Source organism: Trachemys scripta, chromosome 16 (assembly GCF_013100865.1).
Source record: "Trachemys scripta elegans isolate TJP31775 chromosome 16, CAS_Tse_1.0, whole genome shotgun sequence".
NCBI classification, from domain to species: Eukaryota; Metazoa; Chordata; order Testudines; family Emydidae; genus Trachemys; species Trachemys scripta.
Genome location: NC_048313.1, coordinates 7,114,349 through 7,140,166, shown reverse-complemented (window position 1 = coordinate 7,140,166; position 25,818 = coordinate 7,114,349). Strand labels below are relative to the sequence as shown.

The window sequence follows — 25,818 nt, the reverse complement described above, 5'->3', positions numbered from 1 at the left end:
GGGGGGCGGGGCCGGCGAGGGGGCCAGGTGGGAGGGGGCGCTGCGAGGCTCACCTGAGACGCAGTCATGCATGCTCTCCGCGTCCAGCACCTTGCACTCCTCGGTCCAGCGCGTCAGGGCGGTGGGGATGCTGGAGAGGGTCCCTGCGGAGGGAAGAGGCGGGATAAGGAGGCTGTTTGGAGCCGGCGTCCCCCAAGGGCCGGGACCCCGGCGCCCCCGGCACTCGCCTGCCTGGCTGGTGGCCGTGCTCTGGTCGTGGAAGAAGTCGTCCAGCAGCTCGTCATCGGAGCGGGCGATGATGTGGACGTCGTCGTTCCCCACCAGGAGGCGGGCGCGGCCCCGGCTCTGCAGCGGGAGGCTGCTGCTCAGCTGGAGGATGTCGGCTGCGGCCGAGGGACCCAGCAATCTGAGGGGAGGGGGGGCGGTTAGGGTACTTCCCTGGCGCCGAAATGCGGCCACCTCTGGGGCGGAGCAGGTGGGGAACAGCCGCACATAACACCGCACCGAGGGGGGGCCGGGTCCGCAGCCGGGCGGGAGCGAGCGTGTCTCACCTCTGCAGGATGAGGGGGGGGTTGGGCTGCCGCGTGCCGGGGTAGTGCACGTGGATCGTGTGGCCGGTGTTGGCCGTCAGCTGGCGCAGCGTCCGCTGGCTCCGCCCGATGCCCTGGGCCAGGCGGGTGGTGGAGGAGCCGCTGCCGAGGGTCAGGGAGCTGTGGTCTGCGTGCCGCACCATGAGCGGGTGAGTGGCCGGGATGTTTCCTGGGGAGGGGGGGATATCCGCTGGGGGGGGGGGGGGGGAAGAGAGAGACAGGTTAGCAGCTCCCTGGGCTAGCCCTATCCAGGCTGGGCTAGCCCAGGGCCACAGAGACCCCTGGAGAGCAGCCATGCTGCCCACTGGGGGTACCAAGGCACCATGGGGCTCAGGGATTGCCTGAGAACCTGGGGGCCTGGCCCCACCTAGCCCTGACCTCTGGGACGGAAAGCCTGGGGACCCCAGCGCTGAGCTCCGGGCGCCCAGCGAGCCCCCCGCCCCCTTACTGGCGCTGGAGAACATGTTGTCGAACTCGATGATGAGGTCATCCTCGCGGTCGAAGCGTTCGAAGCGCACCAGGGGCGAGGCGTTCATGTCGGGGTAATCCTCGTCCAGCTCCATCTCCGAGCCATCGTCGTCCTCCTCCTCCTCCTCCCCCTCCTCGCCTTCCTCGTCGTCCTGCCGGCACACAGCCTGCTTACAGCCAGCCTCCAGAGACCCCGCCCCTCCCCCCAGAGCCGGGAGAGGACCCAGGAGTCCTGGAGCCCAGCCCCCCCCCCCCCCCCCCCCAGAGCCGGGAGAGGACCCAGGAGTCCTGGAGCCCAGCCCCCCCCCCCCCCCCCCCCCCCAGAGCCGGGAGAGAACCCAGGAGTCCTGGAGCCCAGCCACCCACCATAACCACTAGACCCCACTCCCCTCCCAGAGCCAGGAGCGATGCTAGCTGATGGCCCCAGCCTCACCTGATCATCTTCGTCTTCCTCCTCTTCCTCCTCCTCCTCGTCCTGACTGTCATCCTCATCCTCATTACTGCCGCTGCTGTCTTCCTCCTGCGTGTGCTCCTCCTCGTCTTCGGGGTCCAGGATGTTCATCGAGTCTGGGGACAGTACAGGGGGGCCATAGGTCAGCCCTGCCCTTCACCAGCCCCCACTCCCCTCTCAGAGCTGGGATAGGAGTCCTGGCTCCCAGCCCCCACTCCCCTCCCAGAGCCGGGGAGAGAACCCAGGCGTCCGGGCTCCTCTCCGCGCACACAGCCAATGTGTTTCCCGCCACAGGGCTCAGCTCCAGGCCTCCCCGCAGCGCCCCACCCTGGCCACCGGGGGGCAGTGTCGCCGGTTAACCCTTACCTTCCCGGTTGGCCTGGAGCGTGGAGCCCTGGCTCAGGTTGGAGGGGGCCTCGTCCATCAGCACGTCTTCCGGGGCGTCGTCCTCCCCGCTGCGGCTCACTGTGGGGCAAGGATAGGGTGAGGGGGGCCCCGGCGCGGCCACATGCGCAGCGCCAGCCAGGCCCTCGGCTCCAGGGCCACAGGGAAGGGGGTGAGAACCCCCCCTCCAGGCTCCTGACCGAGATCCCTCTCGACATGGGCCTTCCGACCCCCCACCATACCAGAGCAGGGGCCCTGCCCCCACTCTAGCCACTAGACCCCACTCCCCCCCAGAGTTAGGGAGGGAACCCAGGAGTCCTGGCTCCCAGAGCAGCATGTAACCCGCCAGGCCCTGCTTCGTCCCCAGCTGCCCTCCTCCGGGCTGTGCCCAGCAGTCCCCCCAAGACCCGGCACACGCCCTTGGGTGCCTGCCCCACGCCCCCCTCACCGATGATGGTGCTGTTCCCAGGGCCGCCATCGCGCTCCAGCAGCTCGTCTATCAGGTCCTCCAGCTCGTTCTCCACCTGCGGGGGCAGAGGAGTGGTGGGTGGGGGCCAGGCCGGCTGTGATGCCCCCCCGCCGCCCCGGCTCCCCAGCCGGCCCCTCACCTGCATCTCTTGGGTGCTAAGCACCTCAGGCTGCCCGGCGATCACCACCGCGTCGCCCTCCGTCTCCCCGTCCATGATGTCGCCGTCCGCCACCTCCGCCTGGCCCGCGTCGTGGTCCTCCTCATGGGCACCGGCCTCCCCCGGCTCCCCTGGGGGAACAGTGCGATCAGGAAGGCGCAGGGATCCTGGGAGCATGGGGAGGGGCGCAGGCTAGGGGGAGTTGGCAGCAGGGGGCAGCAGGCGATCCCAGTGGAGTAGAGGGGAAATCGGAGAGGGAGCCCGGCAGCGGGGGAGGCAGGTGGGAGCAGGCCAGGGGCGCACAGGCTGTGGGTGAGGGGAGGGAGCCAGCCGGGGGCACAGGCTGGGGGCGAGGGGAGGGAGCCTGGCAGCGGAGGAGGTGGGTGGGAGCTGGCCGGGGTGCACAGGCTGTGGGCGAGGGGAGGTATCCCGGCCCCACGTACCCACGTCCTGCTGGTTGCTGTTGGCGTCGCGGGCAGCGCCCTGCACCTCGCCCTCCGCTTTGCTCTTGCTGGCCGTGCTCTTGCTGCCGAAGAGGCTGCTGGGCTGGTTGACGATGCGCGACAGTGTCTCCAGGGGCTTCAGCGCCGCATTCACCGTGTTCGCCATGTTGGGGCTGCGGGGCAGAGTCTTCATCAGCCCCCACTCCCCTCCCAGAGCTGGGGAGGGAACCCAGGCGTCCTGGCTCCCAGCCCCCCCTGCTCTAACCACCAGCCCCCCTCCCCTCCCAGAGCCGGGGAGAGAACCCAGGAGTCCTGGCACCCAGCCCCGGGCGCACCTGGAGAGGTCGAGGCTGTGGGGTACCCGCGCCAGGTCGCTGACCAGCCCCTTCTTGAGGAAGAGGCGGATGATGTTGTTCATGCCGTTGTGCTGCGTCTTGGCGGCCGCGCTGCTGTAGAAGCTGGAGGTGGAGGGGCAGGACTCCATGATGGTGCTGATGATGCACATCACGGCTTGCAGCCTGGGGAGGGAGAGGAGGGATCAGCGCCGCGCCACCGCTACTCTGGGACACCCCCCCACGCACCCAAACAGGCACCGGTGTCTGCCCTGGGAGATCACCCCCAGCGAGGTGCTGGTGTTAGTGGTGGGATACCCCAATACGTTCTTCCCAGCAGTCAAGGGGGGGCTGTTCTCCTGCCCCTCAGTGCGGTGCTGCTGGCAAAGCGCCAGTCGCCCAGAGCTCCCAAAGTGGGACTTGAGACCCCTTTGAGCTGCATGGAGGCAGATCCCCTCCCCACCCCAAGCGACTGGCTCAGGCTCTCGGCACACTCCGGCAGCGTCGTCAGGGCTAGAAACCTGCAGAGGGGATTTGGGAGCCACTGTATCATCCCAGGAGCCTTTACCAGGTCCTGACCCCCCTCCTTCTCCCCGAGCCGGGCAGAGACCCCAGGGCTGCCAGCCCCCACTCACCTGGCATGTTTCTCTGTGCTCTCCGCCATGGCCAGCGCCCGGCCCAACGCCGCCTTCACCTCGTTCACCAGTGCCACCTGGGCGTCCGTGCCGCTGCCCGCTGCAGCCAGGCTGGCGAGGAAGAGACGGGCCAGCGCGGGGGTATCCTTGTCCTCTGCGTTCTGGGTGTGGGGCAGCAGGTGGTCCAGGACAAAGGCCAACACACTGCAGTCCTGCCGGGACATGGGGAGGGGTGAGCGGGTCCCCACGCCACGCCCCAGAACCCTGGCACGAGCCCCCCGGCTCCAACCCACCAGATCCCACTTCCCTCCCAGAGCCAGGGAGAGAACCCAGGTGTCCAGACTGCCCCTCACCTCCTTGATGAGCTCGGACTGGCCCACGGTATAGCTGTAGTTGGCGATGAGGGCAGCGATGCCCACATAGGAGCGCACCAGCTCGGCCAGCAGTCGCAGGATGGTGGAGGTGGGCATGAGCGGCTTGCTGCCCTTGGCCTTCTGCTTGCCCTCCTCCGTCGCCTTGTCTCCCTCCTTGTCCTTCCGGCCCTCCCGCGACTCCTCCGGGGTAGAGGCTGCGGGCGGGGGGGAGATGGGTTAGGTGGGGGGTGCACAGAAAGGGGTCCCCTGGGAAGCTGGTGCCACCAGAGATCCCCAAGGGTGCCCCACCCCAGCTATTGGGGGACAGCAGAGGGGGGTCCCTGGGGGTGCCCCGTGCCGGCTGTCGGGGGCAGCTGAGGTGCCCCACCCTGGCTGGGGGAGGGATCCTGGGGACCCCCGGCAGTATTGGGGTAAAGGGGATCCCCTAGCCCAGGAAGTCACCGTTACCTTCTCCTTGAGGGGTCCCAGATGGCGGCGTCTCGGCGGCTGCTCCGTCTGCGCCGAACACCTGGGCCTGGGAAAGGAGAGGAGTGGTCAGCACCAGGTCACCGCGGTGCGGGGCACCCCCCGCTCCCCCCCGGCGCGGCGCGGCTGGACTCACAGTGATGGCGAAGCCGCTCTGCGAGTCGAAGTCGCTGCCCTGGCGGGTGAGGGAGCGGTACTGCTGGTACACGTCGTCGCCCATGTCCGACAGCAGCTGGCTCACCTCCTGGCTGGCCGTGACCGGCTTGGCCTCGCTCTTCTCAGCTGCGGAGAGGGGGGCGGATGAGACAATGCTTGGCCAGCCCACAGGGAGCCTGGCAACGCGGGGGGAGGAGGGGGGCGGGTACCTTCGTCCGGGGCGTGGTAGGCGGCTAGCGCGTTCAGCATGTCGTAGATCACCTCCTTGATGGGGTCGGGGATGACTGGCAGGGCCGACGGCTTCACCGGCGTCGTCTTCACCAGCTGCACCGCGTTGGGGCCCTTGATCCGCAAGTTCTCGAACTCATCGTCCGATGCTCCCAAGGGGAGAGAAAGGGAAGCAAAATAGAACCCAGGAGTCCGGGCTCCCAGTCCCCCCCTGCTATCACCCACCAGCCCCCACCCCCTCCCAGAGCCGGGAGAGAACCCAGGAGTTCTGGCTCCCAGGCCTGTCCAGTCCAGGCAGGGGGAGCCAGGGGGTCTCTGCGCCCCACTTACCGGTGCCCGAGCCGCGGGGGGCGGGCAGGGCGATGCGGATGCAGCCGTTGGCCACCTCGGTGAAGATCTCTGGGTTGCGGCAAGCGGCCGGGCCCAGCACGCGCAGGATGTAGTTGATCTCACGGGAGCCCAGGCTGCCCGACACCACCCCGGAGGTGGTGCTGCCCGCGCCGCTGGTGGCCGCCGAGCGTACAACCTGCAGGGGGGGGGGGGCCCAAATCACCCGGCGGGGGGGGGGGGGGGGCATGGTCCAGTGGCACCCACCTTCTCCCTGGTGTTCCAAGGGCCCACGGGGTCACAGTAGGTGAGGCCAGGGGCACCCACCATCCTCCTGGCATCCGGGGGCACCCACCACTGCCTAGGAGCCCGGGCAGTGACAGGGGCCAGCAGCACCCACCCTCTCTCCAGGGGCCCATGAGGTGACGGGGTGGGGCTGGCAGCACCCACCGTGTGCCCAGTGGCCCGCGCAGTGGCTGGGCCGGCAGCACCCACCTTCTCCATGGTGTGGCGCAGGGTGCAGGGCTCCTCGATGACGTGCCGGAAGAGCAGGGTGACGAGGGGCGTGAAGCCGTTGAAGCCGGAGCTCTGGGTCAGGCTGAGGATCATGCGGGTGCTGCGGAGCTCGGCGAACATCAGGGCGTACTTGTGGTGGCGCGTCAGGCGCAGGCAGAGGCGCAGGGTGGCGTGCAGCGTGTCGGGGTCCACCGGCACCCCCAGCATGCTCACGCAGGCCCGGATCAGCACCGTCACCATCTCCTCCGTCAGCCCCTCGATCAGGATCTCGGCCGCCTTCGGCTCCTCGGGGGCCGCCTCCTTCTCGGGAGGCAGGGGCTCCGTGGGCACTGGGGCCTCTGGGGGGCAGAGCACATTGGGGATGGCAGCTGCCCCTCACTCCCGACACACAGCCCCGGGCTCCCCCAGTGCCCCTCACTCCCGACGGGCAGCCCCACTAGCGCAGCCCTGGGCTCCTCCCAGCCCTGCCGTGGGCTCCCCCCCCACGCCCCGCAGCCCCCCCGCCAGCCCCGCCGTGGGCTCCCCCCCCACGACCCGCAGCTCCCCCGCCAGCCCACGGCACGTACCATTTGCCTTCTCCTCCTTGGCTTTACCCTCAGTTTCTTTGGCCTCCTCCAGGGTCTTCTCCAGCTCCTGCCCGTTGCTCTCCTTGGCTCCCTTCCCGAGCCGGGGCACCCGCAGCAGCGTCAGCATCACCGGGCGCCGGTTGCCCGTCTCCTCGTTCACCTGGCAGGGGAAGGGGGGGGTCAGCGTGTGCTCAAGGCTGCCTCCCCCCCCCCCCCCCGGGAGCTCAGCTCTGTACCTGCACCATGGTGGTGAACTGCACAGTGTAGCGCCGACGGCCGGCGGTAAAGCGCACGCTGGTCTCGCCCGCCTTCCAGGCGGTGTCTATGGTGCTGTTGTTGCTGGCGCTGTAGCTGCACCAGCGGCCGGAGCGGTCGTCAAACCAGCGCCAGTTGTTCCCGTTGGCCTGGAGATACTGGGGGGCAGAGAACCCAGCGGATCGTGGGGAGCCCGGGCCCTGCCTCTCCTGCTGCTGGGATCCGTCCCCGCCACCCCTCCAGGCCAGCGCTCCCCCGCCCCCCAGAACCCCCAGCCGTCCCCTGGCCTGCTCCCCCCCCACCCATAGCCTGCACTCCCCCACCGCCCCCCTGGCCTGCCCTCCCCCCCCCCCCCCCCCCCCAGCTCCCCCCAGCCTGCACTCCCCCGCCACCTGGATCCCCTCAACTGCCCCCTGGTCTGCTCTCCCCACCCCCCTCCAAATCCCCCCACCCTGACAGAGCCGACAAGGCCTCGCAAGGCCGGTACCTTGTTCATCTGGGCTCTCCTCTTGGACGAGATGGCCGTCTTCTCGTAAAAGTCAATGAGCAGCAGCACCGGGGTGATCCACCTGGGGCAGGGAAGGAAGGGCATTGTTCTGTGGGACCGACTGAAGGGGTCGGGCCGCCAGCTCCCATCCGGCCCCAGGACGGGGACTGGCTGGCTCAGGGGCCTGGGAACGGGGTCTGGGGCCTGTCCCCTCTGGGGGGCGCCGGCTCCCATCGGCCCCAGGGCAGGGACTGGCTGGCTCAGGGGGGCAGGGAATGGGGTCTGGGGCCTGTCCCCTCTGGGGGGCGCCGGCTCCCATCGGCCCCAGGGCAGGGACCGGCTGGCTCAGGGGGGCGGGGAATGGGGCACAGCCTGTCCCCTCTGGGGGGCGCCGGCTCCCATCGGCCCCAGGGCAGGGACTGGCTGGCTCTGGGGGGCAGGGAATGGGGCACAGCCTGTCCCCTCTGGGGGGCGCATTCGCAGGGTCTGAGCAGCAGCCCAGGTCAGTCCCCCAGGGACCCCGTCTCCCGTTCGCCTCAGATGTGGGGAGGCTGAGGGCGCCCCCTAGGCCCTTACTTGGGGGTCTGCACCTCCTTCTGCTCCTTGGCGGCCTGGAGGCAGGGCTGCACCACCTCCAGCAGCTTGATCAGTACGTTAAGGACACCGCTCGACTCCACCACGCGGGCACACGGCAGCTTCAGCTCCTGCAGGGGGCACAAGAGATGTGGGGAGGCCACCAGGTAACCCCTGCCCCCCCCCGGGACAGCATCACCCCCTGCTGGAGGGGACGAGCCCTGCTTGGAATGGTCTGTGTTGCATTTAGGAAGCCCAGGCGTGCCTCAGTTTCCCCGATATTTTGCACTGCAGGGAGTGTGTGTGGTGGTGTGGGTGTTCGTTCCCCAGCTGCAAAGGACTGGCCGAGCTGACCCCGAGATGCCGACAAACCAGGCCCCAGAGGGAGGGCGATTCCCTCGCCCTGGAGCACCGGCAGGTGGCAGACGGGGAGTCTCCCTGGGAGCTGGCTCTGGGCAGTGCTGCACCGCGGGTAATTCACCAGCCACGCCGGCAGCGCAGCCGGGTCCGCGCAGAGGGAGCCTGGCTCGGTGGGGCCTGCTGGGCAGAGCGGGGGAGGAGGAAGGAGCTGGAGGACCGGAGCCCAGGAGCTCAGTCTGAGGTGGCTGGAGGCCACAGGGGCGGCTCTGGCTGAGTGGAGACACACCCCCACCTTGGGAGTCAGGCACGTAGGAAAGGGGGGGGCTGGGAGCCAGGACTCCTGGGTTCTCCCCCCAGCTCTGGGAGAGGGGGTCTGGTGGTTAGAGCAGGGGGGGGCTGGGAGCCAGGACTCCTGGGTTCTCCCCCCAGCTCTGGGAGAGGGGGTCTGGTGGTTAGAGCAGGGGGAGCTGGGAGCCAGGACTGCTGGGTTCTCTCCCCAGCTCTGGGAGGGGAGTGGGGTCTGGTGGTTAGAGCGGGGGGGCTGGGAGCCAGGACTCCTGGGTTCTCCCCCCAGCTCTGGGAGGGGAGTGGGGTCTGGTGGTTAGAGCAGGGGGGGCTGGGAGCCAGGACTCCTGGGTTCTCCCCTGCCCGGCGGCCTCACCTCGAAGAGCAGGGTGAGCAGCAGGATGCGGGTGGCCAGGTTGGCAGCCTGGGGCAGCGTGGCCATCTGGCTGATCCACTCCGAGACAGTCTTGGTGTCGCTGGTGGTGAGGGGCAGGGCCGCCTTGATGAGCACGTCGGCCGCTTCCCACACCTGGGCAGGGACGGGGAACAGGGGCAAACGTCAGACCCCGGGGCCCAGGCCCCACACCGCCCCCTCCAGTCTGGCCGGGGGGCGGGAGGGGGAAGGGGAGGGACTCCTCACCTGCTTGACCACTTGCTTGAGGATGGTGTCGCGGTAGGGGGCGCCGTTGCGCTTGACGGCCGTCATGATGAGGTCGCAGACGCGGTACACGGTGTCCGGCAGCTCGTCCAGCAGCTGGGAGCAGCCGGGCAACATGGCGTCCGTGAAGCCGTGCAGCTCGGCCGGGTCCAGCGGCTGCGCGTCCTCGAACTTCTCCAGGCACTTGGCCTCCTCCTCCTCCTGCTTCTCCCGCGCCTTGCGCTCCTCTTCCTCCTTCCGGCAGGCTGCCTCCTGTGCCAGGGGTGGGGGGCACGGGGTGAGATCTGCCCGCCTGCCGGATCCCCCCCGCCCGCCCACTGCAGCCCGATTCCCTGCCCCCCGCCAGATCCCCACCTGCCACTGCCGGACGCTCCCCCCCACCTGCCGGAACCAGATCCCCACCACTGGCTCTCCCCCAGCACTGCCAGCTCCCCTCACTCCCCCCTCACCTCCGGGGACTCGGCCCGCTGCTCCATGGGGATATCCTGGCCCAGCGACATGGCGATGGCTCGCATCATCTGGTCCTCCTCCGACATGCTCAGGTCCTGCAACACAAGCCACGGGGCAGTTGAGGGGTGGGCGCCGGGCAGCCCCAGAGGGAGCTGTGGGGCAGAGGGGCCAGGCGGGGGGACCCAGGGCCGGCCCACGGGGTGCTTACCCGTACGACCCCACCCATGAGTGGTGGTGGGTGGGTCAGGAGGTACTCAGTGGCCTGCTCCATGGTGCTGGTGTTCAGCAGGGCCTCCATGGCGTGCTCCCGTGTGAAACCCATGTCCATCAGCTAGGAGAGAGAGGCAAGCCTCAGCGGGGACAAGGAGAGAACCCAGGCGTCCTGGCTCCCAGCCTCTCACTCCCCACTCCCCTCCCCGAGCGAGGAGAGAACCCAGGCGTCCTGGCTCCCAGCCTCTCACTCCCCACTCCCCTCCCCGAGCGAGGAGAGAACCCAGGCGTCCTAGCTCCCAACGCCCACCACTCCCCACTTCCCTCCCCAGGATAGAACCCAGGCTCCCAGCCCGGCATCACCACCTACCTGCTGCAGCTGCTGCTGGTTGACCTGGGGCTCGCGCCGGGCTCCGCCCTCCTCCTGCCCTGCCTCCTCCTCACCCCGTGCCCCCTCCTTCTCCTTGCCCAGGCGCTCGCGGATGAGGGGCTCCCCCCTCAGGATGTGGCACAGGATGGCCAGCATGGACTCTGCCATGCGCCCCCCATACACTTTCAGGGGCTTGCGGTTCCACAGGTTCTTGATGCAGGTGAACGCCGCCTGGGGGGGGGCAGGAGGAGTTAGTGGCAGCTCTGCTGGTGCCAGCAGTGGGATCCCCATCCCCACTGGTGCCAACAGTGGGATTTCCCCCCCCCCACCAGACACACACACACCAGCCAGCACTGCTGGTGGCAAGAGTGGGATCCCCTATACATCCCTCACCCAAGAGCCACAGCGTCTGACCTGACATGCTCTCTCCTGCCTGTTTCTTAGGTGGGGCTGACAGGGCTCCATGGCAGTGGATCCCCCATGCCCCACAGTGCACATGCCCACCCCCAGTAGCTGGGGCATACGGCCTGGCGCCATCTCATGCAGCGGCAGAGACTGAGCAATGGCTGGGGGGGGGGGGGGAAGAGAGAGACGAGACACAACACACAACACCCCACCGTCTCCGTGCTCTGCGAGCCACTGGCCCAGGCTGTGGCAGTTGCACCCAGGGCCAGTCACACCGCTGCAGCCTGGACGGCGCCAACCGGCCTCGGCACCCACCTTCTGGGTCACCACCAGGAAGCGCAGGGCGCTGAACTGCGGATAGTTCTGCCCTCCCGGCAGCTTGGCGGGAAGAGCGTGGGGAGACTCCAGCACCGTGCTGGGGTTCACCATCTTCTCCACCAGCATGAGCCAGGCGTCCAGGAACTCCCCCGTCCCGTCCGGCAGGTCCGGGTGCTCCAGCCCCTCGGCCACGGGGACCTTGCCCCCCATGGAGAGGGCCCAGTTGAAGGTCCTGTGGGTAAGAGCAGGTTAATGGTCTGCTGGTCTCTGCTTCTGTTCCAGGCTGGGATCCCCCCACACTCAGGGGAGCAAAACCCAGGAGTCCTGGCTCCCTGCCCCTCTGCTCTGACCACTAGACCCCACTCCCTGCTCAGTACCGGGGGACCAGAACCCAGTCATCCTGGCTCCCAGTCCCCCTGCTCCAACCCCTAGCCCCACTCCCTCTGGCACCAAGGACAGGAGCCCGGGGGGCTGGCTGCCCAGGGCACTCACTCGAAGAGGGCATTGTGGCCGCCGGAGCAGAGGAATTTCTGCAGCATAAGATGGTAGGGATACTTGCGCTCGTCGAACAGCATGGGCGACGTGAACCCCACGGAGCAGATGAAGAATGTCAGCCTGTGGGGGGTGGGGAGAGAGGTCAGCCCCGCGCTGGGGAGCCCAAGACGCCCCCAGGGGCCAGAAAGACTGGCCAGGCCTAGGCCAACCCCCAATTTCCACCTGGCAGACCAGAACCGTCACCCCCCCCCAGCCCCCCCACCCACGCGCTCCCTAAGGGATCAGACCCCAGCCCCAACACACACCCGTGACAGTCTATACCATTATGTTCACCACTTTATGAACTTGTGAGGTGTTAATCAAAAAGTCATAATCTGCTGAACATCATTGTCCCGGTGAAACTGGTGCAGTAACGCTACATGTTGTAAGATTCTTACTGAAACAGGCTGTAATTCTGCGTAATGCCCAGCCATCAGACATAGCCTCACACCTCACGCCTACAAGAGCCGGCTTGTCGCCTGTACCCCAGCTGGGGGTGACCAGTGGCCTCAACCTCCCCTCACCACTGAATATCTGAAGGACACTGAACTAAGGGGGAGGGGTGCCAGGCTGAATGGAGCCCCAACCTCCCAGCATGCAGGGAGACAAAACCTTGTGCTTTTCACACTCACCGGAAGCGGGGCGTGGGGGTGTAGGGCGGGGGCTGCCAGGAGAGCCCCTTGGTCAGCAGCTTGGTGAGGGCCGAGGCAGTGGAGCGGGCGGCCGGCGTGGGGGCGGTGGTGGTGCTGGCAGCATGGTGGCTCCGTCTCTGGCGCACCGGGGAGCCCACACACAGTTTCACCAGCAGCCCAAACAGCTCGGCCAGAGCGCGGCCCAGACGGGACGAGGCTATGGGGGGCATGGGGTGGAGGTGAGCGGGCAGCCAACACCGGGCATTACAAGCCGAGCACCCCCCTGGCACGTAGGATTTGCTGTCCCTCCCCCCCAGAGCTGGGGAGAGAACCCAGATGTCCCAAGCTCCCAGCCACTGCCACCCCATTCCCAGAGCCGGGGAGAGAACCCAGGAGTCCTGGCTCCCAGCCCCCCTGCTCTAACCCCTAAACCCCACTCCCCTCCCAGAGCCGGGGAGAGAACCCAGGCGTCCCAGTGCCCTCCGCATCGCTCACCCGAAAGGAGGGGTTTGATCTGCTTGATCCTGGCCGCCATGGCTGGTGTGATCTTGGCCTTGCCCTTGGCGTCGGCAGTGCTGGGCTCGTCCGTCTCCATGGGGGCCAGCGCGTCTCCATCCAGGCCGATCCCCTCCAGCAGGCCCTGGGCCGATGGCTCCACACTCCCGCCTGCAACCGCCTCCGTTTCACCTTCTGGGGGGAGAATTAGTGCTGGGGGGGGCTCGAGCCCTGGACTAACCAGGAGTCCCCCAGACACTGACCCAGTCCCCACAAGACCTCGCCCCAGCCGTTCATGCCAGGATCCCTGCTCCCCCGCTCTAACCACTAGGCCCCACTGCCCTCCCAGAGCCAGGCCCAGGAACCTGCATGTGGAGGAGCTGAGGTGAACCCCCCACCGGCGCCCTGTCCCCGAGTCTGTACCTGCTTTCTTGGCTCCCTGTGGGGCGTTGGGTGCGGCCTTCTCCTCCTTGGGCACCAGCTTCTGCATGTCAGCCTGGCCGAACTCACAGCCTGTCGGCAAGCTGTGAACAGGGACAAGGGGGCGTCAGGCCTGTGGGCCCACCTGGCTCGGTACCCCGCCCCCCCTTGCAGCCGGATCCGACCCGTGGGCGCACCCGGCCCGGTACCTCCTCCTTGCCCTCCAATCTGACCCGAGAGCCCACCTGGCCTGGCACCTCCCCCCACAGCTGGATTAGACCCCTAGCCAGGACCCCGTTACCCCCCACCCCTTCGTGTCTAGCCCGACAGCCGCAGTTGCCCTTTGCTCTTGGCTCCCTGGGGTGGCCATGCGTCTGGGAGCAGGGGATGAGCCGGCTCGGCAGGCAGGGCTCTCCGAGCTCGGGCGGCCCGGCCGGCGCAGCGTCCGAGCCCGCTCGGCAGGCAGGGCTCTCCGAGCTCGGGCGGCCCGGCTGGTGCAGCGTCCGAGCCCGCTCGGCAGACGCGGCTCTCCAAGCTCGTGCGGCCCGGCTGGCGCAGCGTACCTGTTGGGAGTGCAGAGGGACAGCAGCACAGTGCTCTCCCACACCAGGGAGCAGTACAGCTGGCTTAGCTTGCTGAGAACGCTGAGGCCCAGGTGGGAACCCCACTGGTTCACCGAAATGGCCCGGATCTCGCTCTGCAAGAGACAGAGCTCTCGTTACAGACTCAGCCCGCCGCCCGGCCCAGGTGGGCCCCGCCGCCCCCAGCCGCCCGCCCGCCGGCTCACCTGGCCCACCCGGCAGGTGTGGACGAACATCATGATGTAGGCGTGGGCGGCCGTCAGCGCGTGGAGCAGCGGCGTGGCCTGGGCCGACAGGGTGGCGTCAGCTACGTTGCCCGCGCAGGCCAGCTCCCGCAGCAGCACGGAGCCGCCCGGCGCCTCGATGGGCCGGTGCAGGGGCTCCAGGGAAGAGAGGATCGAGTCGAGCTGCAGCAGCCCCTCCTGCAACACCTTGGGCTCATGGGAGAGCGTCTGGAACAGAGGCGGCAGGGTGAGTCCGGCCTGACACACGGTCACCTCAGGGGACCCCCACCCCGGGAGCTGGGCCTCTTCCTGCCCCTTTTCCCCCAGCGCCCCCAGACCCAGCTCCAGCTAGCCGGGGTGGGAGACACAAGGTGCCACGCGTTGCTGCCAGCTGCCCTTTGCCCACCCTGAGGGCAAACGAAGATTCTGCTGAACCAGATGCATCATGGGAGTGTGACGAACTGGGCCTGTTCTTGCTGGGGTGTGTGAATGCCGACAGGGGAGTGTGACTAGGATGGTCTGCATCGGGGGATGGGAGACTGCCCGAGGGCGAATACCTGAGCGTGTAACATGAGAACCCAGGAAGGGGTTGGAGGTCAGGTGACACCTTGGCCCGGGAAACTGAACAAAGGCTGTGGGAGGGGTCGCTGAAGGCAGAGTGCTGGAAGGAGGCTGGAGAGATGGCTGGGAGGCAGAGATGGCTCTGACCCCCCAAAGGGGGGTGGGCTGGGATGCCCTGGGACCCCAAGCTGGACCTAACTGAGGGGGGCCCTGTTGTCTGTGCCTGCAAGACCTGTCTTGGACTGTATTCCTGTCATCCAAATAAACCTTCTGCTTTACTGGCTGGCTGAGAGTCATGGTGAATCGCAGGAAGCCGGGGGTGCAGGGCCCTGAGTCCCCCAATACTCCGTGACAGGGAGCCAGGGTGCCCATGGCACCCCTCGAAGCACGGAGGGCTGTGGTCCCACATCCATTCCTGTCCAAGCCCCGCAGGGTGCCGGCATCCACGGGGAATTCCCCTCAAGAGCTCAGCTTCACTTCCCGGTGGCAGGGAGTTCCGCAGGACCACGTCGCTGCTGGAAAGGATCTGGGGTGCCAAGTACTCACTGAGCCCCAGGAGAGCGATTTCAGAAATGGGGGGCAGACCCATTCCCACCTGCTGTCTTCCCCCCGTCCCCTCCGTCCCAGCCCCAACAGCCCCAGGCAGCTCCCCCCTTACCAGGATAGATTTGCAGACGCCCGCCACAGCCTGGCAGGCGGCCGAGGTGGGGAAGTCAATGGGCAGGTTAGGCAGGCCCAGGATGGTGACCAGAGGCAGCAGCCCCTTCTGGCTGACGAACTCCTGACAGTGGTCGTCCGTGGTGTTGTTGCTGAGGATGGATTCCACGAATTTCATCTGGGGCGGGGGGAAGTGGGAGGTCAGCCTGGGGCAGTCACCGGCCCCCCGATCTCCCCGGCCCGTCAGCCTGGGACGCAGTCAACCCCCCCCCCCCACCCGCTCTTCCCACCCCACTCTGTCGGGCTCAGCCGAGAGGCGAATTAGAAGGGGAGGGGACCGAAGGCACTGGAGATTTTGGGGCCCCCCAAGGTGGGGAAAGGTCTCTTGCACAGATGGACAGGGGGGTGGGGAGGGGGGAATTAGCCCTGTGATTTTGCACCCCCGCCCCGGCCGCTCCCTGGAGCGTGGCATAGGTGCTGGCCCCATCACGAGACTCGTCATGAGGGTAGGAGGCCCTACAGGTTTGGGAGCCTGCCCCCGGACACTAACAGGCCAGCGGGGGGGATCTTGCCCAGCCGGCGAGGGGCCCCACGCCCCCCCAACCCTGCCCAACTCACCACGTTGAGGATATAGTCCATGAGGGGGATGGGGATTCGCTCCTCCGTCCCAACGACCCTGGAAGAGGAAGGAAAGTGCCCCAGTTAGCGCCTCGCCCAGCCTGGCGCTGAGGGACAGCGGTGGGCTCCGGAGCCCCCAGTACGGAGATCTCGCGCCCACACGGCGTCTGGCTCCAACACGCCCCCCCATGAGCGGCCAGGGCACTGCCGTGCCCGGAAACGTGGCAGGACCCAATCTGCCCCCACCCCTCCCTGGGCAGGACTGCAGCTTCCAAGCCACTCTAGGGGGCTGGGATGGTCATAGCCTCCTCCCGGGGGAAACCACCTCCCCCCATCGTACATCAGTTTCCCCCTCTGCACCCCCCCCCCGTGTCCTCCCCCACCCCATCATCCTCAAGGTGGGGATAGCTTGGCTGTGCTCTGATTGCAGAGCCATTGGGGTCTAATTCACCACATGAGGGTTGGGGGGGAGGGGGAGAGGGGCTGGGAGCCCGGACTCCTGGGTTCTTTCCCGGCTCTGGGAGGGGAGTCGGGTCTAGGGGATTAGACCATGGGTGGGGCTAGGAGCCAGGACTCCTGGGTTCGCTGCCAGTCGAGCTGCGACGACCAGTTAACCCTTTCCCAGCACAAGCTCGGGAAAGACACGGGGCGGACCGGCTCCCCTGTGTCTAAGGGGATGAGGGTGAAGCCTGGCGCCCCCTAGCTGCAGGGGGGGGACACTCACTGCTGGCTGGGCTCTGCCTCGCTCTGCTGAGTGGCGTTGAAACTCTGCATGGCCTGCACCTCCTCCTCCTCCTCGTCTTCGCTGGAGGCCTCCTCGGCCGCGTGGGTGGAGCGGGGCGGCGGGGCCGTGGCCGTGCCGTCGGCCTTCTGGATGGATGGCTTCTGGCAGATGTACTTGGGGTCCCGGCCCAGGTTGCAGATCTCCTCCAGCAGCTGCGGCGGCGGGGAGACGACAGCGCAGTGAGCCGGGACAGCCAGGCTAAGTCCCGGGGCCGCCGGGGAGCCGCCCAGCTGCTCAGTGCCCGACGCTGGGGGGGTTAGGGCAGCGGGGAGGGACGGGGGGACAGACGCCATGAGAGCCCCTGTCCCCATGATGGGACGGACAGACAGGGAGGGGGAGGAGACCCAGAGACTGATCGGGTCTCCAGACTATTGCCAGGTGGGGAGGGGGAGAAAGGCCAGGAGGGGGCTTACAATGATGATTTCAAACCAGGTGACACTAGCCAAATGGCTCCTCACGGTGGCCAGAGCCGGGGCGGGGCTGGTGGGGTCAGAGCCACGCGGTAAGCCAGCACTGCAGGATGGCAGTGCCACACCGCACTCCTCTCCCCCCCGACCCCTCCGATGCCGCAGGCCGGTCGAGTCCAGGGCCCATGAGACACGGCCCAGGCCCAGGCCCCCCCTTACCTTGATGATGGCGGTGGTGGCGTCCGTCTTGAGTGTGGGCTGGTGCCTCATGAGCTCGTCCACGGCGCTGCCCAGGTTAGAGGCCGTGTCCCCTGCAGGGCAGAGCAGACTCAGTGCGCGACCGGAGAGCCCCAGAGCTGCCAGCCTCCCACGCGGGCTGGGGCGCCCCCTTGTGGCAGCGCAGCCTGCCAAGTCTGGCCACAGCTTGGGGGGGGAGAGGGGGGGTTCTCCTGGGTTCTCTCCCTGGCTCTGGGAGGGAGTCAGGACTCCTGGGTTCTCTAGATCTTGGGCAAGTCCCTTCCCCCAGAAAAACATCCGATGCCCATTGCCAGGAGAGTGCCAGGCCTAGGAGCCTAGGGATGGCTGGTGAGCGCTCCCCCGGCCAATCTGCCCCCCGGTACTCACCCAGCGGGTCGGAGCTGCGCCGGCGCCGCATGGCGGGCAGGTAATCCGGGGAGAGCAGCACCTTGAAGAGCCGCTCGAAGGGCTGGCACTGCACGAAGGACTGGAGGCCGCGGGCGTTCAAACACAGGGCACTGAACACGTTGGGGAGGGAGCCCAGGACTTCCCGCGTGGCCGGGACCTGCCCGAGGGCGGAGAGAGCCGAGTCAGCCACGGGGGCGGGAAGTCAGCTGCCCCCCACCCCCTCCCACGAGCCGAGTCAGCCACGGGGGCGGGAAGTCAGCTGCCCCACCCCATGCCCTCCCAAGAGCCACCAGGAGCCAGAAGAGAGGGGGACCGGACTGGGAATCAGACAGCGACCCCACAGCAGGGACTTGTTCAGCACATGCCAGGCAGGTGGGTCAATCCCCGGCTAAGGGGGGGGGTCACCTGAGGCCTGCTCAGCCGGGAACCCGGCCCCAAGTGAAAGAGCTTCGATCCTAGCAGGGACCCACAGCCCGCCCACCGGGGAAGGGGACGCGAGCCGGCGGATCCAGCCAGCCAGGCGAGGGCATGGGGCCGGTGGGGCGGCCAGGCTCACATCTTTGATGAGGAGGGCGTGCAGCATGACGTCCGTCAGCCCGTTGTCCTGCAGCGAGGAGAGCAGTGAGGGCTCCTGGAACACGAAGACCGTCACCACTTCGGTGGCTGCAGGGCAGAGGAGAGAGCACGGTGGGTGAGGGACGGCCGTCCCACTCCTCTCAGTAAGACGCCCCCCGGCTGGGGCCCTCCCAGCCAGGAAGGGGCTGGGCCAAGGATCAGCTCCCGCGCCCAGCCACCCGTTCGTTCGGGAGAGAGCCCACTGAAATGACTAGCCCACTCTCATGCTTCAGGGCTTCAGCCAGGGGGGTCAGGAAGGAATTTCCCTCCCCTCATGCCCAATGGGGCTATTTATTCCCCCCCACACCTTCCTCTGAAGGATCAGGGAGGGTGGAGACAGACCATCTGACATCCTGGGCTCTTTTAGGGGCCCGGCTCAGCTGTGGGGTGCGGCAGAGAGGTGGGCAGGGAAGTTGGACACACTAATGAGCCGCACCCAGCTCTTGCCCTGCGCCAGGTGCTATACATAAGGGCACCCCGGTTTCCGTTAGACTCCACACGCTACCCTAACTCGTGCAAGCAGCAGGCCGCCCTCCCTGTCCCACTACAGCCGGGCAAGGGCTCGCCCCGCACGAGGGCAACCAGTCTGGAGGAGGGATCGCGAGGCTGCGCTGGGGATATTGGCTAACCCTACTCTAGCTCTCGGCAGCCACAGATCTCACTTCAGCGGGGTCGTTCCCGTTTCAACAGATGGGGAACCTGACGCCTGGGGGCTTGCCCAAGGCAGCCAGCGGGCCGGCTAGCTGTCGCTGCCCGGTTCGGGCCCCCAAAGAGCGATGAGAACAACCCCAGGTCTGGGAAACCTGCCCTAGAGTCGTGTCCATTTCCTTGAACCAGAGCTGCTGGCTGGAAGGGGAAGCTGGACACACTAATGAGAAATCTCGCGCCAATTGAAGCCTTCCTCGACCGGACTGCAGAGCCGGCCCATAAATCCGCCATGCCCACACACTGGCAGAGACGGGGAGCAAGTCACCCCAAGCCTGCTTCAGTAGCTCCCGGCGTCGCTCGCTCTCAGGCAGCTTTTCCAACGCTTGAATCCTTCTCACGGCTCTGACCCCTCCCCAATTTATCCTCGTCCGCCTTGAATCGTGGGTACCAGAACCAGGCCGCAGCAGGAGTTCAGGGCTCCTCTGAGCACGCCCTGCCCCGCCCCCAGATCACGCCAGCCCGCGCTGGATTTGCGGACGCAGGGTGGGCAGTAGTACTGAAAGGCAGCTCTCCAGGGGACGGAGCAGTCGAGGGAATGAGAATCAGGACCAGAATCAACACCCCCCTTCCCCCGAAGGGCAGCTGGAGGGGACTCGGGAAGGCATCGCTCCGGAGCGGGGAGCGCTGCAGGTTCCCCTGGCCCTGTCCCGTTACTTACCGAGCAGGAAGAGAGACGGGCCGTAGTACTCCGCGTTGCTGATGACATGCTTCAGAGAGGTAGGCAAGGAGCCATCCATCACTGTGAGGGGAGAGGGGCCGTGAGACACAGCAAGGGGAAGGGGGGGGACTCCCCTTCGTATGGGGAGAAAGGAGGGGGGCTGGGAAGCAGGATTCCTGGGTTCTCTCCCCAGCTCTGAGAGGGGGGTGGGGTCTAGTGGTTAGAGCAGGGTGGGCTGGGAGCCAGGCCTCCTGGGTTCTCTTGGCAGGGGAGGGGGCAGAGGAGGAGATAGGCAGCTCAGACCCTGCTCCCACCCCTCGCCCACCACAGGCGCCCCCTCACCGTGGCGGATGCCATCTGAGAAGGCGGGGTCCTGGATGGCCTTCTTGAGGAAGTTGAGCATGGATTTGAGGAGGGCAGCTCGCTGTGGGATACACTGCACGCCTGCGGATGGGGGGAAGAGGTCAGCACCCGGGTCACTACTTGCCGCCCCCCGCCCGCCCCACCCGAGCCAGCCCAACCCACCGCTGCGGGGGGCGACGACGGCACTGGTCGCGCCGCCGGTGCTGCAGCTGGGGGCAACGGCGCTCGGCGTCCTCACTTCTGCCACCACCACTGCTGCCGCTTCTGGCCGGGGCTCCGCTGAGGTCGAGGGGCCCGGACTGCTCTCCATGGCCACGTCCGACACTGCAGGGGGACACGGAATGTTACATGCCAGGAACCACACACACCGGGATTCCTCGGCACCGTGCCGGCGCCCGATTCCTTCCAGCCCCAGAGAGCCGGCACCTCTCTGGGGCTAAGCCCTCTGGGAATGGGGACTACGGGTTAGAGCAGAGGGGCTGGGAGCCAGGACTCCTGGGTTCTCTCCCCGGCTCTGGGAGGGAAGTGGGGGCTGGTGGTTAGAGCAGGGGGGGCAGGGAGCCAGGACTCCTGGGTTCTCTCTCTGGCTCTAGGAGGGCAGTGGGGGCTATGGGTTAGAGCAGGGGGGCTGAAAGCAAAGACCTCTGGGAAGCTCTTTCACTCCCAAACCCCTCCATCTCCTGGGGCAGGAGACCTGCAGCTCGGCCGACCCCAGGCCAACATCCATCTCCACGGGGTTTCAGCCGCAGTACCCAGCCCGCCCACAGACAGCTCCCACTGCTAGGCAATGCAGGGGGAACGCACGGCTCAGCCACCCCCCCAGTGCTCTGGGACGTTCCCAGTTACCTTCCATGTCCGTCTCCATCTCCTCCCCTTCCTGGAGGGGGGCGGTGGGCGGTCTCTGGATTTTTGGCTTTATGACGAAGGGGCACTCCTGGCGGCACAGGTCCACCTCGTGCTGGGGAGAGAGCAGGGCGTTAGCGGGGGCTGGGCAGGGGGGGCAGGGCAGGGGGTCGTGGCCGGCGGGGGGCCGGTTACCTCTAGCCGGTAGATGAAGATGGAGAGGCCGCTGTGGGACTGGAAGGCCGCCATGTCCAGGTTGGTGATGAGATCCACCACGCGGACCGCCCGGGTCACGAAGGTGATCTGGTCCTGTTCGTCCCCCAGGAACTTGATCACCTGGCGGGGGGGAGCAGCGAGATCCCTGGTTACGGGCGAGCCGAGGAGCGGGGCCATGCGCCCCCCCAGGGGGCTTTGAAACCCGCCCTAGTTCCACCTGCTCAGCATGAGGGGGACACCCGCGGGGCCAGCCGAGACCACCTCAGTCCCATCCAGCCTTGGGATCTGTGACCCGGGGAACCCAGGATCTGCCCGGGGGCGTTCAGTTCCGGCTCCGGGACAATCTCCAGAGAGGGCAGGAGTCCTTTGCTCCCCAGGCCCTTCAATTGAGCCAGCCAGCTCGCTGCCCTCAGGCCACATGGGAGCTGGGGCCCCTGTCCTGTCCGCCGGCGCCCTCGAGAGGACAAAGGCCCTCTCCCCACGTCACCTTCAGTAAGGCCTCCATCATGCCGCAGGAAACCAGCGCTTCCCCGCCCGCGTCGTAGCTGGCCAGGTGGTAGAGGAAAGAGAAGAGGGCCGTGGCAAACTGGTGAGGGTACGGCTCCATGGTCGGGTCTGCAAGGGACATCCTAGTCAGCTGTTCGCCTGGTCTCCCCCGGACCTGCCCCCAGCCCCGTCCCCAGCCTGGCCCCACACCCAGCCGCTCCCCCGGCCCCTCACCCAGCCGCCCCCGCTCACCGATCATGGCCTGGATGCAGTTCCGCACGAGGACCGGCAGGAAGCCGTGGTAGGAGGCGGTTCCCGTGCAGTCGATGATGCTGCTGAGTTTCGGGGTCCGCTCCAAGTGGACGATGGAGGTGAGGGTTCTCAAGGAGGCCGCCTTGATGTCCTGCGTGAGGTGACGAGGGGCATGAGACGCCAAGCCGGGCCCTGGCTCCCCAGCACCCGGGGGGGAAACTGAGGCACGGCTGCCAAGGCCATCCTGCATCAGCAGCTGGTTGGGTTCCCCTCCCATGTGAGTGGGACTGACAAGCACAGGTGCCCCGAGAACCCCGGTACCCCGACTCCATGGGGTTACCAGCCATCCCAGCCCCCCACCTGGGACACTCACCATGAGCTGCTTGTCCGTTATCTGCAGCACGTCCACCAGCTCCTCGATCAGCCCGTTGTACAGGATGCTGCTGGCTGACTCCTGCAGGGCATTGGAGTACACTGCGGGCACAGAGGGGCAGTGCGTTAGGCTGCGTGGCACAGCTGGCATCAAGCAGGGCCACTGGGCAGCAGCGCCAGGCCACGCAGGAGGCAGGCGGTCAGAGGCCCCCTTACCTAGTATGGAGATGGCATGCAGCCGGGCCTGGACAGCCTGCAGACGCTTTCTGTGGTTGGAGAAGCCGTGCGCCAGGCGGATGTGTGTGAAGAGCAGCATCTGGAGTGGGGCGGGGGACAGAGTACGTGGGGGGGTATTACGGTACAGCCCACAACCGCGCCCCACCCTTCCCAGCACTGCACAGTTCCCCCCCACCACCGCCCCAAGGCAAGAGGCGGCCCCCAAGTAGCTTGTAATCATTAGAAGGGGCAGGAGGGGAAACTGAGGCAGAGAGGCACGGGCTCTCTCCCAGAGTCAAGTCAAGCTGAGGATAGAACCCAGGAGTCCTGGCTCCCAGCCCCCACCCATTAGACCCCACTCCCCTCCCAGAGCAGGGAACAGAGCCCAGCAGTCCTGCCTCCCAGGACCCCTCCTCTGACCACCCGCCCTGGGGACAGAACCCGGGAGCCCTGGCTCCCAGTCCCCCGGCGATGCCCCGGCACTGACCTGCTTGTCCTTGGGGATGCTATACATCTTGGTGAGGGATTCCATGATCTCGGAGGGGCTTTCCGAAATCTGCAGGAGGAGACCAGACAAGGGCTCGGCACCAGGCAGCTTCAAACCCGCGTCCCGTCCCGTCCCCCCCCCCGCCAGGCCCAAAGCCTTACCTTGTCCAGCTGTTCTATGTGGATGTAATGCAACGTGTTGCTGGTCGTCTGCAAAGGAAGGGGGCGGGGGCATTAAAGGGACGGCGGGTGGGAATTGGGAGGGGAAGCTGTCCACAACTTCGGTCAGTCTCCCCACACAAAAGCTAGGAGATGGAACCCAGGAGTCCTGACTTCCAACCTCCACCACACCCACCCCTCCTGGCACCAGGGATAGAGCCCAGGAGTCCTGGCTCCCAGCCCCCTGCTCTAACCACTAGCCCCCACTCCTCCCCCAGAGTGGAGGAGAGAACCCAGGAGTCCTGGCTCCCAGTCCCACCTCGCTCTAGGGGGCATGGCGGGCCACGAGCTGCTGAGGGTGGTAGGCGTCCTGACGCCGCGGGCACGGCTAAGGAAATCTGCCCTTCCCGGATGAGAGCTGACAGCTCAGGGCGCTAAGGACAGAGCTTGCGAGCCAGAGGCAAGCAGGGCTGGGCCCCCGGAATTGGCCTCACTCCAGGGCCTTTCAAGCTACGATTCCCTCCCCCTTGCCCCACGCTGGGGTCTCCCCCTAGGGGATCAGCCCTCCCCAGCCGGACACTCACCCTTTTATCCACTTTGACCTCGGTGCCCAGATCTGCATAGAACTCAAAGTGCAGCGTGGTGGCACTGGGTGGGTATTTCTACATAGAGAGCACAGCACGGGGGGGTCAGAGCACTGCAGGGGCCAGCCTGCCCCTTCCCAGACTGGGGAAAGCCCCACCTACCCCGCTCTTCTCACCACTCAGAGCTCCCCCTCAAGAGGGAAACTGAGACACGCAGGCCAAGCTGGGACTAGAAGCCAGGAGTCCGGAGCGCCAGCCTCATGTGCTAGCCGCCCTGGCAGGGCGCCATGTGCTGCTGTTTCAGGGAGCGGAGACGGAGCAGCTACCATTACAAGGAACCCCCTCCCAGAGCTGGGGAGAGAACCCAGGAGTCCGAGCCCCCAGCCCTCCTTCCAACTCACTAGACACCCCCTCCCCTCCCTGTGCCAGGAATAGAACCCAGGAGTCCTGGCTCCCAGCCCCCCCTGCTCTAACCACCAGACCCCCCTCCCCTCCCAGAGCCGGGAGAGAACCCAGGCGTCCAGGAGAGAACAAGCGATGCGGGGCAGCACTGGGGGTCCCCCAGGAACTCCGCCCATGAGGGCTCGGGGTGCCGACAGCACCAGGAGTCCGGCATCTGTCACCGCCCTGGGCGTGCCAGGGCCGGCTAGCGGAAGAGAAGGAAGCCAGGGACGGGAACTCACCACCATGTGCAAGTCTCTACAACACCCGGCCAGTCCAAAGCCGTTTTCCTTGCCGCCCCAGCTCTGCGGGAGAGGAGAGGAGAGGAGAGGAGAGGAGAGGAGAGGGGGGTTAGCCACATCCAGAGCCCCTCCAGCCCTGCCCCTCCCCACCTCCCGCGGCGTGAGGGGCGCTCACCTCGGCCAGGTGCTGCAGCCGGGACAGCAGGGGCGCCCGCTTGTCCGAGCCCAGGCGCGTGATGTAGTTGGAGCGTTTGCTGAAGACGTAGAGCAGGTTCAGCACGGCCAGCACCACCTGCATGTCCGAGGAGGCCAGCAGCGTGGTCAGGTGCTATGGGACAGCGGGAGGGGTTAGACACTGCACGGGTCGGGGGCTTCTCGGGGCTCAGAGCTGGGGGATCCCAGCCTGAGCCAGGGAGAGAACCCTGGAGTCCTGGCTCCCAGCACCCCAACCGTCAGCTCCCACTCCCCTCCCAGAGCCAGGAGAGAACCCTGCAGTCCTGGCTCCCAGCACCCGAACCGTCAGCTCCCACTCCCCTCCCAGAGCCGGGGAGAGAACCCAGGTGTCCTGGCTCCCAGCCCCCCGCTCCCCTCCCATGAAAGCCAGGGGCCCTGCCTCCCCACCTCGATGGAGCTGTAGAGATGCCGGGAGAAGCTGTACTCTATGAGCAGGGCGGTGAAGTTGAGCACGGCCAGCAGCAGGGCCTTGAGCTGCTCCCGCTCCGGCCGGTCGCACACCAACATCCACAGCATGTTCTCCACCGTCTGCCCGGCGTCGGCCAGGATGCCATCAAAGCGGTCCAAGAGATCCACCCAGTGGTACAGCTCGCACTGAAGGGGGGGGACACGGGGTGAGGGGAGCAGCCAGCGAACCCAGGAGTCCTGACTCCGCCCTGCCTCTACACGTCTCTTCCCCCCCACAGCCCCAGGCCAGTCCAAGATGGAGGCTCTTACCGTTGTGACCTTATGAGTGTAACTTAATATCTCATTGAAAGGTGACAGGGCCAGGAAGAGTTAATTACCTCCCAGACTGACCAGACCCAGGGCCAAAGTTTAGCGACTGGCTAGGAAGATCTGTGACCGAACAGAGCTCTGAAATGCAGCCGCATTGTTAGAGAGAGAAGGGGAGCGGTTTGCTCAGGGCTTGTGATGGGAGCAAACAAGTCTTGTCTATTACTACAGTTTTGATTCAAAGATCAAAAAAGGAATATTAACGTGTAGGAAGACACTTGAGGGAAATTGTCTCTATGTCTCTTTGAAGGTTGGGGTAACCTGGATCTGAACTGTGTAATGGATAAATGACCCTGTGCCAATTGCCAGGATGTTTGGGAGAAGGAGAGTTAGGCCGATTATTTTCTCAGGCCGAAAGGCTGCAGGAAATGTATAAAAACCCTGGGACACGATCCTGCATCATCTCAGATCTGCTTTGGGTCCCAAGAGGGGGAACTTGGAGCCACAAGGATTGAGATCCCCAGTCACTGATTGGCGTCACCCTGAATATGGACATTGGACTATAACCTCCCGACTATTTCTAAAAGGACTTTTGGCAACTACAAACCCACCTGCTATGCATCTGAACCTCAAGAATTGAACTCAGGTCTGTCTGTATATTGATCTTTGAACCAACACGCTCTCTCCTTTTTTAATACATTTTGGCTTAGTTAATAAGGATTGGCTCTACGCGTGTATT

General features: G+C 66.5%; 1 protein-coding gene across 1 annotated transcript in view; it reads right to left on the bottom strand.

Annotated features, from left to right (window-relative positions):
• The window catches only part of HUWE1 (HECT, UBA and WWE domain containing E3 ubiquitin protein ligase 1), a gene marked incomplete in the record, with an annotated part of 60,209 nt that overhangs the window by 19,377 nt on the left and 15,014 nt on the right, over nucleotides 1–25,818 (bottom strand). The window contains 54 exon segments of the mRNA XM_034792756.1: nucleotides 54–143; nucleotides 228–406; nucleotides 552–780; nucleotides 1,039–1,210; nucleotides 1,492–1,625; nucleotides 1,876–1,974; nucleotides 2,342–2,417; nucleotides 2,502–2,650; nucleotides 2,963–3,135; nucleotides 3,298–3,480; nucleotides 3,930–4,141; nucleotides 4,283–4,497; nucleotides 4,751–4,817; nucleotides 4,905–5,050; nucleotides 5,134–5,301; nucleotides 5,483–5,678; nucleotides 5,975–6,333; nucleotides 6,562–6,721; nucleotides 6,798–6,974; nucleotides 7,304–7,385; nucleotides 7,880–8,007; nucleotides 8,898–9,050; nucleotides 9,162–9,431; nucleotides 9,629–9,724; nucleotides 9,838–9,960; nucleotides 10,210–10,440; nucleotides 10,930–11,164; nucleotides 11,425–11,547; nucleotides 12,099–12,315; nucleotides 12,594–12,788; nucleotides 13,017–13,117; nucleotides 13,577–13,710; nucleotides 13,801–14,046; nucleotides 15,038–15,214; nucleotides 15,655–15,712; nucleotides 16,379–16,590; nucleotides 17,065–17,156; nucleotides 17,470–17,647; nucleotides 18,047–18,153; nucleotides 19,472–19,552; nucleotides 19,814–19,915; nucleotides 19,997–20,158; nucleotides 20,681–20,792; nucleotides 20,873–21,013; nucleotides 21,381–21,508; nucleotides 21,632–21,782; nucleotides 22,005–22,105; nucleotides 22,220–22,319; nucleotides 22,707–22,775; nucleotides 22,868–22,915; nucleotides 23,449–23,526; nucleotides 24,132–24,194; nucleotides 24,307–24,459; nucleotides 24,753–24,959. Coding sequence (XP_034648647.1) covers nucleotides 54–143; nucleotides 228–406; nucleotides 552–780; nucleotides 1,039–1,210; nucleotides 1,492–1,625; nucleotides 1,876–1,974; nucleotides 2,342–2,417; nucleotides 2,502–2,650; nucleotides 2,963–3,135; nucleotides 3,298–3,480; nucleotides 3,930–4,141; nucleotides 4,283–4,497; nucleotides 4,751–4,817; nucleotides 4,905–5,050; nucleotides 5,134–5,301; nucleotides 5,483–5,678; nucleotides 5,975–6,333; nucleotides 6,562–6,721; nucleotides 6,798–6,974; nucleotides 7,304–7,385; nucleotides 7,880–8,007; nucleotides 8,898–9,050; nucleotides 9,162–9,431; nucleotides 9,629–9,724; nucleotides 9,838–9,960; nucleotides 10,210–10,440; nucleotides 10,930–11,164; nucleotides 11,425–11,547; nucleotides 12,099–12,315; nucleotides 12,594–12,788; nucleotides 13,017–13,117; nucleotides 13,577–13,710; nucleotides 13,801–14,046; nucleotides 15,038–15,214; nucleotides 15,655–15,712; nucleotides 16,379–16,590; nucleotides 17,065–17,156; nucleotides 17,470–17,647; nucleotides 18,047–18,153; nucleotides 19,472–19,552; nucleotides 19,814–19,915; nucleotides 19,997–20,158; nucleotides 20,681–20,792; nucleotides 20,873–21,013; nucleotides 21,381–21,508; nucleotides 21,632–21,782; nucleotides 22,005–22,105; nucleotides 22,220–22,319; nucleotides 22,707–22,775; nucleotides 22,868–22,915; nucleotides 23,449–23,526; nucleotides 24,132–24,194; nucleotides 24,307–24,459; nucleotides 24,753–24,959 — 8,038 coding nt within the window.